Source organism: Panthera leo, chromosome B1, assembly GCF_018350215.1.
Source record: "Panthera leo isolate Ple1 chromosome B1, P.leo_Ple1_pat1.1, whole genome shotgun sequence".
Taxonomy (NCBI): Eukaryota; Metazoa; Chordata; class Mammalia; order Carnivora; family Felidae; genus Panthera; species Panthera leo.
The window spans coordinates 79213882-79234425 of record NC_056682.1 but is presented as its reverse complement, the minus strand read 5'-3'; the positions used below and the strand labels follow the sequence as shown (position 1 = coordinate 79234425).

General features: G+C 39.2%; 1 protein-coding gene across 4 annotated transcripts in view; it reads left to right on the top strand.

Annotated features, from left to right (window-relative positions):
• ARHGAP10 (Rho GTPase activating protein 10) overlaps positions 1-20544 on the top strand; it is a 320443-nt gene that overhangs the window by 165520 nt on the left and 134379 nt on the right. For 3 of the 4 annotated variants that reach the window (XM_042935343.1, XM_042935345.1, XM_042935347.1), the window contains 2 exons: positions 392-437; positions 3243-3308. In XM_042935343.1, coding sequence (XP_042791277.1) covers positions 392-437; positions 3243-3308 — 112 coding nt within the window. The remainder of the gene's footprint in view (positions 1-391; positions 438-3242; positions 3309-20544) is intronic. The other variant, XM_042935344.1, reaches the window with a different exon arrangement.

Genomic DNA, 20544 nt, shown 5'->3' with positions numbered 1-20544 from the left:
TCCTCTCATTGTTAAGTAAATACCAGATCTTGGAAATAGTGGTGAGAAAATGAGCTTCATCTTATTGCAGCAGTTTCTTTGTCATTCTGTAACTGTAAGGCTGAGCATTTCAAATTTACATAAACTTCCAGTAAGTTGCTCAAGAATCCTAGCTCCTTCATCTTATTTCTTGTTACCATGGCATACCTCTCTGCAAGAGACAAAGTAGACTTAGAGGTGCCCCTGATTGTTATTTATCTTAGCATTTGAGCACATATTAGTATATAATTAGCCAATATCGATCTTTTTTTGTTTTTTTGTTTTTTTTTTTTGCATGGTCATAGGCATGCCTACTTGAAACCTTTATATTGATATGTTAAAAATATTGTTTTCCCTTTTTCTCTTTTACTAGCTGTTACATAGTTTTAATAGAGCCATCATCCCAAGACCAGAAGGAAGTAAGTGCTGATTCATAAAAAGGACTGTTTGTTGCCTTTCTTCATGAGTTAGTTTTCTTCATTCCTGATGTCAGATTGTTGCCGTGTGCTCTGTATCCTCTCTAAGCTAGATCTCTAAATGTATATATGTATTCTGTTTTACCTACTGCAACCAACCCAGATTTTCCTGGACTGCTGTAATCCTCATTGATTTTTTTCTATCTCTGAGTTTTGTTTTTTTTTTTTTAAGTCTTTCTCTATAATTACTTTCTCTACAAAGCCCAAAATGTTTCCTCCACAATTCTCATTGATATTTATTCTTATAGCCATAAACACCTAAGACTTCCAGGTGTACATCATTCAGCTTCCTAAGTTGTAAGTTCCTATTGGTAGGAACTGTTTATCAGGTCCCCTGTTTGCAACCCCCTTACCCCCACCCTTGATATTTTTTATCCTTAAACTCTCTGAGTATGGATTATAGAAGTAATAAATTATTGCACCTTAGAAAATAACAATTGGGGCATCTGGGTGGCTCAGTTATTTAAGTGTCTGACTCATGATTTAGGCTCAGGTTGTGATCTTGTGGTTTGTGAGATCCAGCCCTGTGCCAGGCTCTGCACTGAGCCTGGAGCCTGGTTGGGATTCTCTTTCTTCTCTCTCTGCCCCTCCCCTGCTTGCATGTGTTCTCTCTCTCTCTCTCTCAATCTCTCCAATAAACAACAAAGAAAATAACAGTCACACATATTCAGTTATTTTAGGGCAGTCATCTTCCATGTATCGTATGTACTCCAGGAATGTGGGAGCACTGCCTAGTTCTGTAGTCTTTATTTTTTCGGAGATAAAAATGTGATCAGAGTTGCTGGTTTCTTCATTAATTTACTTTTGATATCTTTGGTTAAATTAAGGTTACATTAATCAAATGTATACAGTTTGGAAAGTTTATGTTCTTTAACACATGATTTCCAAATTATCATGATGTGTATATATCACTTGAGCCAGTGCTTGAGTAAAAGACCTCTCTAGCCCACCTGGTATTGGAAATTGCCAGTTGTAAAGCTATGTGAAGCGCCTTTTTTTTTTTTTAAATTAAAAAAATTATTTTATTTTATTTTTATTTTAGAGAGCACGGAGGGAGAGGGGCAGAGAGAGAGGAAGAGAGAGACTCTTAAGCGGGCTCCACGTCTAGTGCTGAGCCAAACACAGGGCTTGGTCTCACGACTCTGGGATCATGAAGTGAGCCAAAATCAAGGGTCGGATGCTCAACTGTTTGCATTGAGACACCTTCTTAATCCCTACCTGTCCCTCCTACTTCCTTCTCTCTTCCCTTCTGTCTTTCTCCTCTTCCTCTCTCCTCCCCCAACTCCTTTTCTCCTTCTGTCCTTCCTTTCAGTTATTTTTTATAGAGAAATAAAAACCTGCCACTTCTTTCGAAAAATAGTTTTGCTAAACATTTTATAAAATATGAATTATAGATCCTTAAACAGTAAACCATTGCCTGATATTCCTCATTAAAGTTCTCCTCAAACTTAGCATTAAACCTGCACAGTTTATATTTGTGGATTGTTCATGCTGTTCCCCCTGAGAGATAAGTGTCAATATTACTGTTCCTTAGTTCTAAATACAGGCTCAAGCATTCACTTTCCCTGATTTCATTTTTGAAACAAGAATCATCTTTTATTAGGATACTCAAATGTGCCAGCCTAATCACAGGCAAGCACTTATACTGGGAAAAAAAATAGGAAATTTTAAAATCTTTTCTGCTATACGAATCATCTGTTTTAAATTCATTATGAAAATAATAAAGCATTAAACATTAGAGCATGGTATGAAATGTGAAATTCTTTTTCAAGCTCATGGCTTAAATAATACTCCCCCCCCCCCCCCTCCCAAATAATACTTTTAAGAAGTGTTTTAAAAATTTTTTCTGGGGGTGCCTGGGTGGCTCAGTTGTTTGAGCGACCGACTTCGGCTCGGGTCATGATCTCACGGTTTGTGAGTTCAAGCCTGCGTCGTGCTCTGTGCTGACAGAGCCTGGAGCCTGCTTCCGATTCTGTGTCTCCCTCTCTCTCTCTGCCCCTCCCCCACTCATGCTCTGTCTCTGTCTCAGAAAAAAACATTAAAAAAATTTTTTTTTCTTTAAATTTTTCTATAGTTGAAGAAAAAAAAAGGTTTCTTGGGGTGTCTGGGTGGCTCAGTTGGTTAAGTGTCTGACTTCAGCTCAGGTCATAGTCTCGCAGTTCTTGAGTTTGAACCCTGTGTTGGGCTCTGTGCTGACAGTTCAAGAGCCTGGAGCCTGCTTCGGATTCTGTGTCTCTTTGCCCTTCTCCCACTTGCCCTCTGTCTCTCTCTCTCTCTCAAGAATAAATAAAAACATTAAAAATAGTAATAATAAAAAAAGAGGTTTGTGTTAATTCTCCCTCCAACTGTCAAGTAATTTACTTCACTCCTCTGTATAACTAAAAAAGAATTCTGAGCTGCTGTTGGAATTTTGGCAAAATGTATCTTACCCATTTTTAGATAGATATCCCTAAAGATTTATAGCACTTTCTTTTCCACTGTTTAAAATAAGTCATATGTATTAGTATAAAAATTATTTCATATTATGAATTATAAATTTATAAATTATTGGTAATTGGTGTCCTATTCCAATAAGTGCTTTTCTAAATATATGAAATTCTCATTTACATTATAATACATGGGAATACATGGCCTTTAGCTTTCTTTTAATAGTGAAATAAATTTAAATAATTTTTTTTCTATTTTTGTAAAGAAGAGAAACATCAATAATTCATCGTGCCTTTAATATTTTAACACTATTTCTTTTAGGCGCACAGTTGGATAAGATGGGATTCACAATTCTCAGAAAATGCATCAGTGCAGTTGAAACACGAGGTAACATGATAGAATCATTTTATTCATGAAAAGCTCTAGGTATGTAAAATCTAAGAGTATTTAAAGTGCCTGTTGCATGGTTAAGTGTTGTAGAATGGAAGACGTCAATGCAAAATGTGTATGTACTCTGGGGGTCAGAGATTGAGCTGTCCATTTACTATGACAGCATGGGATTTTCCTTTGTGTTTACATTTATATTTCTCCCCAGCACTGAAGTCAGTGCTGAAATGAGAACTATTTGAAGAATCAGCAGTGTTGGACAGCCAATCTGAATCCTTTTTTGTTCTCCATTAGGGTAGTCTCATCTTCCATTGTCTTGCTAGCCTCTCTCTAAAAAGTCAGCTTCATTGAGGTGTCATTTACATACGGTAAAATTCACTGACTTTAACTGTAGGAATTGGTGAGTTTTGACAAATGTGTACTGTTTTGTAGCTGCCACCATAATCATAGGAGATTCCTGGCTTTCCTCTCCCTGTTCCTTTATGTCCGTTTGCAGTCAGTCTGCCTGCCCTCCCTCCTTGGCCCTTGGCAACCACTGAGCTGCTTTCTATCACTTTAGTTTGTTCCTTTTTTAAAAATCATTTCATATAAAAGGAATCATGCGGTATAGAGTCTTTGGAGTCTGCTTCTTTATGTAGCATAATGCTTTTGAGATTCATCTTGTGGAGTATATACCTAGTTCATTTCTTTTTACTGCTAGGCAGGATTTCATTACGTGGATATACCACAATTTCTTTATTCATTCACCTGTTGATAAATATTTGGGTTGTTTCCATTTTTTTTTTTTAAATTTTTTTAACGTTTATTTATTTTTGAGACAGAGCATGAACAAGGGAGGGTCAGAGAGAGAGGGAGACACAGAATCTGAAACAGGCTCCAGGCTCTGAGCAGTCAGCACAGAGCCCGACGCGGGGCTTGAACTCACGGACCGTGAGATCGTGACCTGAGCTGAAGTCGGACGCTTAACCGACTGAGCCACCCAGGCACCCCGGGTTGTTTCCATTTTAAATTTAAGGAAAGCTAATCCCTCCCCCACTGAAAGTTTTTTCTTTATAATCCCTAAAAAAAAAAAACCCCAAAACCCAACAAAACAGGGTCCCTCTGCTTTGCAGCCATTGCAGCAGACTTTGGAGAAATGAAAGATTAAACATTACAAAACAGGCTGTTTCTGGAGGTGGAGTTTCTCTTTGTTTAGAGACCGAGTGAAGTATGGATAAATGGATATTTCATTCACTCTCATGTATTGAGTATCCTGGTCCCACTTGGGATGACTTTGTGGATGAAGCATTGTGTTCATGCTTTCTGTCAAAACAGGATTTTTGTCATGGAGCCATGTCAGAAATAAAAGTGTCGGATGACAGAGAAGTACCAGCCCTTTTATGATTAGGGGTTTGCCCATCGATAATAAAATCCCTAGCCATAGAAAGCCTTTTCTCATACACTCTCTTATGGTGGCAGTTTGGTCTGTGACAGATTTTCCTTCATCTGCCCTGAAGTTGAGCTGATAAATTTCTTCATTTTCCTAGTGTTTCACAAATTTCCAAAATTTGGAAAAAATACTGTGATTTTCATATCTCTCACTTCATCATTCATGTTTCTATTTCTCCTGAGCACCTGAAGTGAAGCGCCTTAATTTTATCACTTGTGTGTTTATTATTTTGATAAATTATGTTCTTTCCCCAAAGGATATGTTTTATACATACTTGCTTCTGCCTGAACAGATTAAAATCTATCTAGAATGCTTTCTGATTGGTATATGTAGTTTTATGGAATGTTCTATACATTGAATGGAATACACACACACACACACACACACACACACACACACACGTACATACATACATACATACACACCCGAATCTGCATTGAATGTATTTTTATTGGATGTTTTTTTATTATAAATATATAATTATTGGATGTTTTTAACAGAAGAATGAGTCTACACAATTTAAGTTAGATTTTTATCATTTAAAAATAAACTAAAAGCATATGTTTTTCTTCTTTTTTTTTAATGTTTGTTTTTTGAGAGAGAAAGAGAGAGAGACCGAGCGCGAGTGGGGCGGGGGCATAGAGAGAGGGAGATACAGAATCTGAAACAGGCTCCAGGCTCTGAGCTGTCAGCACAGAGCCCAATGCAGGGCTCAAACTCCCGAACTGGGAGATTATGACCTGAGCCCAAGTTGGACGCTTAACTGACTGAGCCACCCAAGTGCCCCATGTTTTTCTTTTTCAAATCTTTTGTTCTTAAAGGTTTTCCATTCCTGAATGAAGCCTTTTACTTTTAGTGAAATAATAGACTAATAATAGTGTTCAGAGAATCAGTGGTCAGATTATATTATCAAAAATGATGAGAAACATTGTAGAATCTCTGAGGCTTTTATCCTAAATTTGTGAGTTCCTTTAAGGAATATTGCTGTCAATGATTTCCCGCAAATCAGCTAGCATGACTAGTGATTTTCTTATGCTATAGGCATGATTTGCCATACTTATTTTTTCATCAGGATAAAGCTAGTTTATGTCTTGTAACAAGAAACCCACAAGTCTCTGTGTCTTAAAACAATAAGAATTATTTCTCACTCAAGCACTGGTAGGAGGGTTTTGCTCATCACTAATACTTAGGCTTGAAGGCTCCTGGTTGTTTTTGTGAACCAAACAAGTCAAGGGATCCTGGCTGCCTTGTCAGAGGGAAACAATTCTGGAGTGCTTTGGACCTCCAAGCAAAGTGGTCTGGGCTTGAAGCGAGTTAGGTTTGCTAATAACTAATTGGTCAGTAGAAGCCTCATGGTCATACTGGACCCCAAAGAGTCTAGGTTCAGCAACCCTACCAGGAGACTGGAAAACACACAGAGAGCTGGAAATCTTTGGGGAATAGCTTTAATGACTGCTGTGTACCTGGTGGATCTACATGCCTAAAGACCAGGGGCTTTTAATGAGATCTGACTGAAGAAGTATTTCGAATCACAGCTTGTAGTGTTTTAAACATGACCATTATTTTCTGAAAACTGCCCATTTCATGTGTGTGGGTTAAAACCATTAGTGTGCCTTTTTCCAAATATGTTTTTCTAAAAACGACTTTTGGCATTTTTATTGTCATCAACCTTATTTGTGACTTCACTGAAATATTTGAAAGCATCAGACAAATGTCTAAAATTTAGTGTCATCTGCAGTATCCTAAGAAAGTTAACATTTTTAGTGTACTAACATATCTTTGACAACATATACACCACATATGGAACTAATATGTATGTGACACTAACACAGGACAGTAATATATGACACAAATAAAATATATGATAATCTATGTTAACACGTACAATATATGTTGACCTATACAGATGCTGACATCTTGACCTGAGTGGGACTCTTTAAGCAGTTACTCTACTTTTGAGACGAGAACTAATCCCATGTCTCTACAACATCAGCATCAGTTAACAAATCATACTTGTCACTTTCATCGAGTTGTTTGCTCATGAAGTGAGGGTGTGTGTGGGAGTCAGATCAACTGATCTTTCAACCATTTACCAAATATTTGTAATTGATATGTACTGGTTCTTAATCAATTCAGGCCAACTGACTACCTCTAGGAAATTATTGCTTATGTACATATACCAAGTTGAAAGATTTCCTAAAGCTATTATTCTCAAATATTGCTGCACGTTGGAATCATCTGGGATCTTTAAAGACTATAACCTGGCTCTCACCACCACCCACGTCCCTCCCCCCCCCCCCCCAAGTCAAGTTTGACTTCCTGGCTGTCGGGTATGAACTGGGAAGTGGGATTTTTTTAAATTTAGTTTACTTTTTTATTTTGCAAGAGAAAGAGAGAGAGAGAGAGAGTACATAAGCGAGGGAGGGGTGAGAGAGGAGAAACAGAATCCCAAGCAGGCTCCATGCTATCAGCACAGAGCCCGATGTGGGTTCGAACCCATGAACTATGAGATCATGACCTGAGCCACGATCAAGAGTTGGATACTCAACCCACTGTGCTACCCAGGCACTCCTGGGAAGTGGGATTTTTTAAAATGTTCCCCAAGTGATTCTATGTAGCGAAGTTTGGGAACCACTGTCCTAATGGAAGGGTTGCTTGGTATTGAAGAAATAGTTTGCACAATTGTTATCTTTATGTTTATAGTATCCAGCTATGTGGGGAGCTTTTTTTGTAACTTCTTTTTAAAAATAACCCAACCTAAACCCAAAAAAACAAAAGAGAAAAGTTCTGCAGAAAATAGCATAATGTTCTTTTCCTTCCCTTAGTAACAGGTGACTTACCACCATTAAATCCTAGTTCTACCAGTATTAATAAATAAATACTGGTTAGTATTTATTTATTGAGCAGTATTTATTTATTGAGCAATCACAGGGTGTACATAGCTTTGTTCTAGTCCTTTGGGACACATTAAAGGTTGTTTACATATAATGCCGGATACATTAATAGTAAACATAGAGATTTGTAATGTAAATATAACAGGTGATAAAATAAGTGTTACAAGGTTGCAAGGATTAAGAGAATTTGAATGCATGTTGATAGAATGAAGTGTACTTGATGTTATATAATTGAGGACTGTGGTTAGAAATAGGCTTCCTTAGGGGCGCCTGGGTGGCGCAGTCGGTTAAGCGTCCTACTTCAGCCAGGTCACGATCTCGCGGTCCGTGAGTTCGAGCCCCGCGTCAGGCTCTGGGCTGATGGCTCGGAGCCTGGAGCCTGTTTCCGATTCTGTGTCTCCCTCTCTCTCTGCCCCTCCCCCGTTCATGCTCTGTCTCTCTCTGTCCCAAAAATAAATAAAAAACGTTGAAAAAAAAAAAAAAAAAAAGAAATAGGCTTCCTTAGATTTAAAGGATAGGAAGGTATATTGTGGAATTTAGAGACATCTTTGCAAAGCTGTGGAGACAGAGTATGACAGAAGCCAAATTTGATTGGAAAGGAAACATGAAAGTGTTGGTGGGAATGCAAACTGGTGCAGCCACTCTGAAAAACAGTATGGAAGTTCCTCAAAATGTTAAAAATAGAGCTTCCCTACGACCTAGCAATGGCCCTGCTAGGTATTTATCCAAAGGATACAAAAATGCTGATTCAAAGGGGCATATACGCCCTGATGTTTATAGCAGTGTTGTTAACAATAGCCAAATTATGGAAAGAGCTCAAATGTCCATTGACGCACGGATAAAGGAGGTGTGGATTATATATACAATGAAATATTACCCGGTGATCAAAGAGAATGAAATCTTGCCATTTGCAACAATGTGGATGGAACTAGAATGGATTATGCTCAGCAGAAAAAGTCAGAGAAAGACAAATGTGATATGATTTCACTCATATGAGTAATTTAAGAAACAAAACAGATGAATATGGGGGGAGAGGAAAAATAAGATAAAAAGAAAGAGGGAGGCAAACCATACGAGACTCTTAAATATAGAGAACACACTGAGGGGTGCTAGAGGGGAGGATGGGGGGGATGGGTTAAATGGGTGATGGGCATTAAAGAGGCACTTGTTGGGATGAGCACTGGGTGTTCTATATAGGTGATGAATCACTAAATTCTACTCCTGAAACCAATAGTACACTGTATGTTCACTAACTTAAACAAAAGAAAGGAAGCATGAAGAAATAGCCTCAAAGCGGTACTGAGGCATTTGCATTTAATTGTAAAGGAGCTGGGTAAGTGCTAGAGGGTGGTGGATAGCAGAGTAGGAGGCTTAGAAAGATAAATATGAAAATTAGTATTGGCAGCCGTGTGTGGGATGACTTAGTGCACAGGAGCCTCAGAATTCGGTCTAGGCTGGAGGATTCAGTAGACGAGGTAGCTGATTTAGGATGGTCGATTTGGGCAGTGGGGTCAGATAGCATTGATGCGTCCAAATAATTGAGCAGATCGTCACAGTTAGCAGTTGGTCCTACATACAGGATCAGAGTTCTGTAAGGAATTTCACCTTCAGATTTTAGTGTGGAAAGCAAAGGATATCAAGGAAACTTACGGGTCCATGGCAGACATGTTGACATGTGTCAGGATCACCAGGGGGTGCTTCCTGAAAATGCAGATTCCTGGGTTCAGTCAGTTCTGTTGAATCAGAATCATTGGTAACTGGGCCTCTGCTGTAGACAGTGTGAGTTCCAATAAGAATAGTCCAGTGGAGACAGGAATTTTCTCATTTTTTGGTTTTAGAGGGTAGAAGAAGCCATGATGGTTTCCTGAGAGAGTTTATGAGGGCCCTGGATCATGGATCCATGTAGCTTTTGGGATCATGAGAGTGGGCATAGCAGATGTAGGGTAGACCTGCATCCTAAAAAGAGGGGTTGAGGGGCGCCTGGGTGGCTCAGTCGGTTAAGCGTCCAACTTCGGCTCAGGTCATGATCTCGTGGCCCGTGGGTTCGAGCCCCGCGTCGGGCTCTGTGCTGATGGCTCAGAGCCTGGAGCCTGTTTCGAATTCTGTGTTTCCCTCTTTCTCTGACCCTCCCCTGTTCATGCTCTCTCTCTGTCTCAAAAATAAATTAAAAAAAAAAAAAAAAAAAAAGAGGGGTTGAGAGAAGAAATAACAAAATGGCTCCTAGTGGCCAAGTCTCTGTGTCAGAAGCCAAGGGTATTTCGGATTTCACATAGTTTGTAGGTGGATCCAAGGCATATTCTGAAGTATTCATGGCACCTGTCGCTCATCATCCTGTGCTTCATCGCCAGTCTCTCTACCTGCTATTTCAGATGATGCCTCGTTTAGTGCCCTAGTGCCTAGTGCCTTGTAGCAGTTTGTTCCTTTGTGGGAAGCACCTGATTATTCTCAAAATAGTTTTATACAACATGTCTTCCATTGTCTGGGCTGAAAACCATGCAGCCACCATGTGTCTGTGGCTCCCTCAGGATGGAGAATATGATGGGCTCATTCTTCTCCTTTGCCCCTCCTGGATCTCTGAATCACCATTCACTCAGGGCTTCCTTGAGGACTTAGCGCATAAGCTGCCTTCTGAAGGATGAGGGAGGAATTGACCAGATGCATGGGTGTAGGGTTTCAGGAAGGATTTTGGCAGAGGAAAAGGTGGGGTTGAAGTGTAGATGTTTGAAAGAACATGATGCACCTGGGCCCTAGAAGTCCTTGGCAAGACTGGAGGAAGAGAGGTACTTTGATTACTCTGCAGAAGCCGCACCTCTCTGTTGGCTGATGGGAGCTGTCAGGCTTACACTCCACAATGGTGCAGTGAAATAGGCACTTTGGAAACATTCTTAACCCCTTGGACCCTCAGTTTAAAAGAATGTGACTAGGAAGTTCATTCACACTGCTTACCTACCCCCACATTTGTGAGGATTAGAGCTAATTGTTTTATATAGTAGAATATTTATTAAATGTATTGTTTTAATTTCCCCTTTCCATCCTTCCCTTGAAGTGCTTTCCTTGTGAGAAGGAATTTCCTCATTTGGCAGTTATATTGTCTGATATTGTTTTTTTTTTTTTTTTAAATTAACATTTATTTATTTATTTCTGAGAGATAGGGAGAGCACATGCACAAGTGAGAGAGGGAGACAGAGGATATGAAGCAGGCTCTGTGCTGAGCATAGAGCCTGTTATGGGGCTCGAACTCAGGAACTGTGAGATCATGACCTGAGCCAAAATCAAGAGTTGGCCACTTAACCAACTGAGCCACCCATGCTCCCCTCTGATATTGTTAGTTATATGATATATTTATTTTGTTTCGGGAACTTTATGGTTTTCTTGGAGTGAAGAAAATGTCTTATTTCTGCTTTGCCTTTGCTTGCCTCTTCTTATTTCTCAGTATAGTCTGTGTCTTTCATACATAGAACTCAATAAGCAATTGTGTTTTGCTTGAGTATTCAGAGATTTGACTAAAAGCCACATTATGTGTTCCAGCAATTGGTAAAATTATTGGAAGGATTTCTTCTTCTGTGTGTGGTTAGAATTAGTACTTTCAAGTAACATAGGATTGGATTCTGTTCTTTGTAAATTTATGTTGGCATCTTTCTGAATTATAGGTAGTAGTTTAGACGTAGATGTGTCCTGTTACCTGTTGAAGAATTTTCTGGTTTCAGAGCTTGAAGAGTAATTCCATGATTTCCTTAAGTAAATTACTCCTGTTCCTATAGAGGGGCCAACTCCCATGACCAGTACACTGAGTTTTTTCTGGAACTGCATGACGTCTGGTTTTGCCGAAGCATGCATTGTAAAATACACAAAAACAAATAAGACTCTAGGTTAAAAACTTCTTCTGGTTGCTATTTTTTAAATAGTCATCGTGATTTGAAACTAAATTTGTATGCCACTTTTGTTTAGGAAGTTTCTCTTTAAAGATCTTCCATATGTGAATAATTTGAATATTCGCTTTAATTTCTAGAGAATGGCATTAAAATATCGGTCTAGGCAAGCTGTCAGTTATCCAGTTGAGCACTGTAACAAGCTGTGAATTCATGGGATAGAAGTAGGAAGCCACGTCTAAGACGTGTCAGTCTTTGACTTGTCGTATGTAAAAGTGAGATTCTCTTTCTTTGAAAAGCAGAGTTTTAGGTTTTTGGAAAATCTTTTTGAAGTTGGCTTGAGGATTTTTCCACTTCTGAAACACCTCTGGAATTGTGTGGGGGTCTCAAGATGGGCCTGGTAGAAGATGATACTGTATAGTTTCAGTAGGAAGGAAGATGCCCAAGGTGAACTTGCAGCATATTTTACTATTACTGCACATTAATCTTAAGTTGCTGAGGGCAAATTACATGCAAAAATGGAGAAAATAAAGAACAGCTGTCCCCAGAAAATTTACAGCAAGTAAACTTGAATTTTTCCCTCACTGTCTCTTTTTTAATCATAATGGGTGTGAGATGGGAGTGGGTGGATAACAAGAGGACAGTCTTATGTGGGAGGGAATTAGAGAGTCTTGTGGTGTCTGCAGAAATGCAAATGCAAAACTGAAATCCTAAATTCAGGCGAGTCAGGATTATTCATTTTCTTAATTAGTAATCTTATTTGTTTTAAGAACAAGTAAGCTTCCAAAGCTATTAGTTTCCAAATGAGTGGTTGACAACAGTTAATAGGGAAAAATGGTTAAACTATCCTGCTAGAGAGTAGGCATGCTAGGTTTTGTGTGTTCAGTTCAGATTCTGACGAGCTCCATGGCATTTTTATTGCAAGGCTCTGTCAACACTTTTAGCATAGTGGTGAATAGCATGAGCCCAAAGGTCAGTCTGGATTGGAATCTCTTTCACCACTTACTAGCTCTGCAACCATGGCACGTTAGTTACTTGACGCCCTGTGACCTGATTTTATCATGTGTCTCATGGGATAATGGTGGCAACTCCTTTGCGGGCTTGTGAGGATGAAAAGAGAGTGCTTGGGACCTTGGCACCTATTGAGTGCTCAGTAAATGTGAGTCACTTATTTAGAGATCCATCTGTTAATTGAGGCCAGTCACAATTAAGTAGTTCCGTTATTGATTCAAGGCTCTGGGAGCACTTTTTTTTTTTTTTAATAGTAATTTACATAGGGAAATAAATCACTTGAGTTCATTTTAGCAATTTCATGTGGCACTTGCAACATGCAGCAAAAGTAACTGCTTTGGAATTTCAGTCTTCTGTTCCTCAGTGTCTTGTGGACACTGGAGCAAGAAAACGGCCAGGAGGTGGTGAAGAAAGGAAGGATGCTCAGGAACAAGACAATGGCTTTTGGATTACGTCAGTCGTCCCCCTCACATCCCCTCCCTGCCCCCCGTCCCCCCAAAAAAGAGATTGCCCAGAGTTGCCTAGAATTGGTTTAGTTCCTGATGCTGCAGCTGTTCTGAGGTGGAGAGACCGATGGCAGCAGTGAGACTCTTAGACTTTTCCTGATGTTCTGATTTCTGTAGAGAAGGGAAGAAAAAGAGTGGCAAAAAACTTCAGCCAACTTTGCTTTGAGTTTGAGTCGCTTTTTCTGTTTTACGTTAAGTAAAATTTTGTGACCACTTAAGCTTGAGCTACATGAGTGAATTTAAAAATAAAATATACTTTTATTTAGCTGTCTCATCCGTTCCAGCTTATTTAATACTTACGTATTCTTCGACATGCACGTGTTAGATGGGCTTTAGTCAATTCTTTTTGGGTGTTTCCTACAGGAAATATATTGGAGGAAAAAATGGTGGAGATATGGTTCCTTTTTCTTAAAGATTAGTTTCAATCTAGTTTCAAGGCAGTGAAGGCCTCTGATTTCATGCTTTCATGTGAACAAGTTATTTTGTATAGTTTCATGCATGCTAGTAGAAGACCCAAGACTCCTGGATCAGAGATGAAGGACAGTTTATTACTCTCAGTAGTCAGAATATAAATTTTGTGTTGGTCTCTAATTCCTAAGGGTACTGCAGAGAAGGTCAGGTGATACCTGCCCACACAATGGGTCATATTACAAGAGAAAAACTCTTTGAGCTTAGGAAACTTGACTCTTATTATGGCTGACAAGTATGCCTGCCTTTTGTTCTAGATGGAGACACTATCTCTATTTTCCAAGGCTGCAAGCAAACCTGTTCTTTGCTCTAGAGTGAGATACTGGAACAGATGGTGTTCACCCGCCCTGGGGTGTTGCTGGCAGAGGGGGTGGATGGCTATGATGTGTTAAGATGCTTTGTGAGCAGTCGAGGCCAGAGTGTGGTAGATCCCAGGCACTGTGCTGCATGTTGCCTCAGTGCTATAGGCAGAGGTGAGACGTTGACAGATTTGAGCAGGGGTATGTTCAGATCTTTTAATGGGAGTTGGGTGGGATGGGGAGATGGCAGGCAAGATGGCTGGCTGGATTTTAGAAATAATCCAGATAAAGCTGATGGAGGTTTAAACTAGGGCACTGATAGTGGAAAGAAGGGATGGATAGGATGAGAGACTTGGCAGAAAAACAGAATCTGATAACATGTTGAATATAGAAGGTAGGGAAAAGGGAAGATAAAAACTGTAAGCTTCCCAACCAAGGTAGTTGAAGACATCTTTAGCCAAGACAGAGAATACAAGAGGAGCAGTAGGTTTGGGAGGAATATAGGTTGGTTTTTGTTATTGTGAATTCAGAGTGCGTGTCCTGTGACATTTCTGTCAGAAATAAAATGAAGGCAACAGAAGAGATGGTGGGCATCATTTTTTAGAGAGGTGAAGTTCTTTTCTTTTCTCTTTTCTTTGTTTCTGTTTTCTTTTTTTCCTTTTTTTTTTTTTTTTTTTTTTTTTTTTTTTTTTTTTTTTTTTTTTTTTTTGAGAGAGAGCATGAGCTGGTGGGGGGTGGGGCAGAAAGAGAGGGAGAGAATCTTAAGCAGCTTCTACACCCAGCATGGAGCTTAACGCTAGGCTCACTCTCACAAACAATGAGATAGTGACCTGAGCTGAAATCAAGAGTTGGACACTTAACCAACTGAGCCACCCACGCACCCAGAGAGGTCAAGTTTTGAGTGTCAAAAAGTCTTGGCAGGTGGATGGTGAGGGAAGAAAATAATGGGGGACAAAGGGCAGAATATTTGGGGATCTTTGCCTTTAGAGAATATGAGGAAAAAGAATAATTAAGGAGACATAGCACAGTTACAGGGTCAGAGGAGAACCCAAGACAGTGTGGTGTAAAGGAATCCAGAAGAGGGGTAATTTCAAAGAGGAGGAAGTCATACCTGTGTCACCTGCTCTACAAAGTTCAGGGAGGAGGAGGACCAAAAAAAACCATTTAAGGACTGGGAAGCAAGAAGCTGGAGAATAGCCAGGCTGTACAGGTTGTACTTCTCAGAAGAACCCTAGGAGACAATGGTATTTTCCATTTTCCATGAGCATCTGAAGCCAAGAGACATGATTTGACTTGTATAAGTCTCAGCTAGAAGGTATCAGACTACAACTCAAATCCAAGGCTGAGTTTTTAATGCTGGTGCTCTCAACATCAATGAACACGAGGAGATGGAGACTATAGGCTGATTTCGGAGGATGCTGGAGATGAACAATATAATACAGACAAATACTTAAAGAATAGATGAAGTGTGAAACTGTAGAGAGTAGGAAAGGGAAGCTGGGAGGGAAGACTTAAATGTCATAATCTGAAGTGCTCCTCCAGACTTGAGATGAAGCCATTCTAAAGTCATACCTTCTTCTTTCCATACTGGCTCCATCATGGACCTTTGAAGGGGCACCATCAGCCCAAGAAAGATTTATCCCCTTTGCTGAGAATCTATGTAATACCTTGGAAAGTCTCTTTGTAGAAAACATAATGTCAGTGTGGAATCTGCATCTGACAGTATTTAAAATCCTAATAACAAATGGCATTTTATATTTTCTGAGTATTTCATATATTCTAGCTCACACAGTCCCTACAAAACTCAGTAGGTGGTTGAGATCTATCTTGTTTCTGAGGGATCTGTGGCATGGAACGTTAAGGGTAAACCTGCCACAGTTCACACAGCCTATAAAGTGGCAGAGCTGGGATTCAGAACCGGGTCTCCATACTCAACGTCAGAATTCACCCATGGCAGGAGAGTAAGGTGAGAGGAAGAGTTGGTTGACAACTCAATTTAGTGGTAATAGGGGAGCTGAATTCTGCTAGGAGGCCCAGGGACTGTGACACACTCCTTTCCCCCAAGGTTTACACTGAGAGGAAAGACCGAAGGGCACATTGAATGAGTGGTAGATCTGTTAGATGTGGGACAGAAAGACATCAGACCTTGAGAGAGTTTGGGGCCCTGAATGTTATTAATGGAAGAGGAAACTTCCTGGTAGTCAGTAGTTTCTCACTAGCCCTGCTGGAGGCTGCCTGCCCACTGGCTTGGGTGAATTTATGCCAGAAATAGCAGCAAGTCTAGGGGTTGTCTGGTCCGAAGCAAAAATGCTTTCCTCTCATGTGGGCTAGCTGCATGGAATGCTGGGAATATACAGTCTATTCTGACCCTAATACCAAGGTAGCAGCTAATAAACCAAAAACCCTTTGTATTTGTGACTTGGAATGAAAGAATGAGTCTTAGAGTCAAGTCTAGATGTGTCTGAAAAGTCCTGGAATGGGAACTTCATCACAAAAATACTGGTTTAGACCTGGAATTGGGTATTTGCCTTGTACTTTGTCCCTACTTTTCACTTATGCTGGGATGGGATGCAGTAATGAAAGTGATATGACAGGCAGACTCAGTGGGCACAGCTGCCCTCATGTACCAAACTGTTGGAGTTCTGAGCTCTCTGGTTGGTTGGGTATAGGAAGATCATGTGAATGAAATCATGAGACCTGTCCTCAAAGTGCCTGCTGGTGAGGAGGCTATCCATCGTAATACAGAAGTGGGTTAATCTAAAAAGAACATGTAGAGGCCAACATGAAAGTGGAAGCAAGACTTCATAGGAAGGAAAAGTGCAGAGTAGTTCCTGACACATAGTAACTGTCAATAATATTTTTATATCTGCCGCCCAAATAATCATCATCCAGGGGAGAAATTCCAAACGTTATCAGTGAACAGAAATGTCATATTTTCTGTGAGCCATTCATATTGAATAAATTTTGACACTCACCATGTGCTTTATTTTATAAATTAGGTTGTAGACTTAGGGCAATTTGTATATGTAGTGTACCTAGCTGTTTTGATACTAATTTTGAATCTTATGCTCAATTAAAGTTTGTAATAGTGCTTGGTATGTGAGGCTCATGCACTTTACACACGGTGTGTCCTTTGATTTCCATGACAATCCCATGCCATCATTAACCTCATTTTTCAGGTAATGAAGCTGGGGCAGGGAGAGAATGAGTGACTTGCCAGGTTGTACAACCAGGAGGTGGTAGAGTTGGAAGTTTCCAGGATATGAGTAACCTTAACTTGTAATAATTTATATCTTACAAATTTAACAAAGATGTGTTTACTGAATATGCTTTTTTTTTTAAAGTTTATTTATTTATTTTGAGAGAGAGAGAGAGCGAGCATGCACAAATGGGAGAAGGGGCAGAGAGCTAAAGAGAGAATCCTATGCAGGCTCCACGCCATGAGCACAAAGCCTGATGTGGGGCTTGATCTCATAGACCATGAGATCATGACCTGAGCCAAAATCAAGAGTCAGATGTTTATCTGACTGAGCCACCCAGGTGCCCTTACTTTTTTTTTTTTTTTTTTTTTTTTGAAGTGAGGGGACTAAGATCTAGAAATGTTGAAATGTTACTATCATCTGCAGTTAATCTTCTGTTTCAGGGCTTAAAAATTGTTTCTTACCCTGTTTTTTCCTAGTATTTAATACACTTTAAGTATTAAAAATAATACATTCTTCTTCCAAAATTTTAGAATTCTTTAAATACAGTACCTTAATTTATGGTATTGAATGTTATGTCCCTTTGATGGAATAGAGCAAATGATGCTTGGTTCTGTCTGCTTATACTTAAAAATAATTTAACTTAAATGCGTGTTTTTGATAGAACCTTAGAATATTATGAATTGTCCAGTATCTTGGAAGGTAGTCTTTGTGTATGAACCTGTTTATTTTTGTGTAACTCAGTGCAGTGGATAGTCTGGAAAGTGCTGATTGTATTTACACAGACATGTAAATAGAATGTTTATTGGGGATTAGTTATAAATATACGTAAAGGACACATTATCAAATCTTTGTCATTTACCTATGACCTGAAGCAATATTCATGAGCCTCATCATTTGCTATTTTTGGAGTCACCTTTATAGCATTTCGTTCTTAGCCTTGTTGCTGGGTTATTTTCTCATAAGCTTTTCCTAATCATTTTACGTATAGTGCTTTCTTCCTTTTATTTTCAAGACCCACTCCAGTTTAGTTAATATTTATAATTGTATATAAATGTATTATTATAAAACATTTACAATTATGATTGATATTTATGCATAAAATTGTGTGTTCATTACATAGCTCAAAGGAGAATTTGTCTTTGCAGTGCTGGTGGGATATATAAACAAATTTGCATTTATGCGTGTGTGTGTGTGTGTGTGTTTATGTGTGTGGGCTGTATTACTGATGACATGTGGCAGACTTTTGGTGTAAATCTTGTGAATATGAACCTGACCATTGACAACCTTTCATCCCTGTTGTAGACAGACAAAAGTGCAAATAAATGATTCAGTCCTGCCACAAATATTGGTCAATTATCTCATTCCATGCCAAACACTCTACTGGTTACTAGATGAGAACTGACTGAATGTTAGTTTATGGACCCATAACATATGGTCACTGATTTCTGTAGAATCATATACCTGGATAATTTTTTAAAATAATTTTGTACGTATCACCATCAAAAGTCTAAGTTTCATTTTGAGTCTTATTCCTTTATAATGTTATGTTTGTCTTTTCTAGTTACAAATAACCTTTTCTGTCTCTTTTTATTTTCTTTCTATATCCTTTTACTAATCACTTATCAACTTACGAATGACTTATTCAGTTTATCCATTAATTTATCTGATTCACTGGTTAAATGTATACCATGTACTGAGGATCATGCAAGATATTAAGAGTCCCTGAGTTATCAAGTATGGGTTCTGTTCCCGAAGCCAGAAAGGAAAGATGAGACGTTGTGGCTGGGTTGGTTGCTCTCTCCCAAGTTGCTCTTTCTTTTAATTTTAATTGTCTTTTAAATTTTATTGTGTCTTCACTGTATTCTACCTCAGTGCTTAAAATATAAGTACACGATAATTTTTATGAAATTAATAGGAATTTAAATGTTACACAATGTCTAGCCTGTTATTGCCTCATTTATTTCCAAATTCTCCTTCTTTCTGTTCTTCATTGACCTTTCCTGTGTGTGTGTGTGTGTGTGTGTGTGTGTGTGTGTTGATTACCTGTCTTCTCTCTTCTACCTCCTTTACTCTAAATGCCACTTCCTGTTGTTTTCTTCTTACGCAACAAATTTTTTTTACCAGTTGTGGCCATGTTAGCCTTTGCCCCCACCTCTGTTGTTTAACTGAATTTAGCCACCCTCTTTGGCTTTATTTTCCTTTTGTATCTAATTCTTTTATTGTTCCAGAGCATCTTATTTTCTCTTTTGCTTCTCTAGCCCACCTGCCAGGGCCTCTGAGTGCCCACTGGTGTTAGGTAGTTTTGTGGAGTGGAATAGACTGGTTCTGGCAGCATCGTCTGGGTTCCAAGAGGGAGACTGTGGGGCAGAGATGATGATGAAAGTTGACTCATTTCCTTTTTTGACTTTCTCCTCGAGAAAGATGTGGCTGGTACTCAGTGACAGGACTGTGTGAGATTGGAGGAGACAGGCGGTGGGAAGTAAGACACGTTTGATTTCACCTTGTCCACTTTGCCCAGGGACAGCTGTCATCAGCTGCTCATCACTGTAATGGAGAGCACTTGCCCTCCTGATCAGAAACAGCCTTATTTGTTAAAAGAAAAAAAAAAAAACAAAAATAAAACTATAGCACTTTGACCAGATGAAAAATTTTTGTTAGAAGTTAAAAAGTGTTGTAGTAATAACATCAGGGAATATTGCTACCCGAGAAAAATCGTAGTAAGTTGGATATTTTAACTTTGTTTTTAGCTCCTAATTATAATGTCTGTTTTGGCCCAAGGCCAGTCTCTACCTGTAGTTCCAAATTAATTCCAAGACCCTAGCCATATCTTTTTTGTACTCAACTATTCCACGTGAGGCACCATGAAAGCTATTAAAAACAAAACCCAAGATTGACCTAGTATCTTTCCATGTCTCTGTGTATTTGGAAAGAGAAGGTAGAACACAGGTCCTCAATTCTTAATCTGAAAATCATGAGGTTGGATGTGTTTTAGAAAGCGTATGGGACGTAAGGTATACTGCATGTCACATCTCCAGATGTGTGGACATACTTTTAACATAGTTAATTAGGAGTATTCACACTGAGCAGGGGAATATACAAACGAAATAATGTGATGTCAGGTCAAGCATTCAGACTTTGATTTTGGGAAATGTGAATAAGAGATTGTGGGCTTGTTTTAAAATGTATTCAAGTGTTCAGAGGAATTAATTATGAGTCATGCTCAGGAAAAGGGAATATCAACTGTAGGCTGGTGTTAGACAAGGTGGGATTTTATCTGGTTTTGAAGGTCTGGATGGGATTCAGTTCGCTCACTGTTGAACCTCTGGCAGCTAGAATGGCACCTGGCACATATTTGGTGAATAAATATTTGACAGATGAGTAATTTGTGGAGAGAAGGCGGAAGAACATTTCTGTCCGAGGAGATGACCTGGAGGGAGGAGTGAAGGGAGTGAATTTGGTGACTTGTGGGTGATAGTTCGGGGTTTGCTCTGGTTGAGGTGAATACTCCACAATAAATGTGGGTAGGTGAGGTAGGGCCCATTGTAGATATTTGTGTA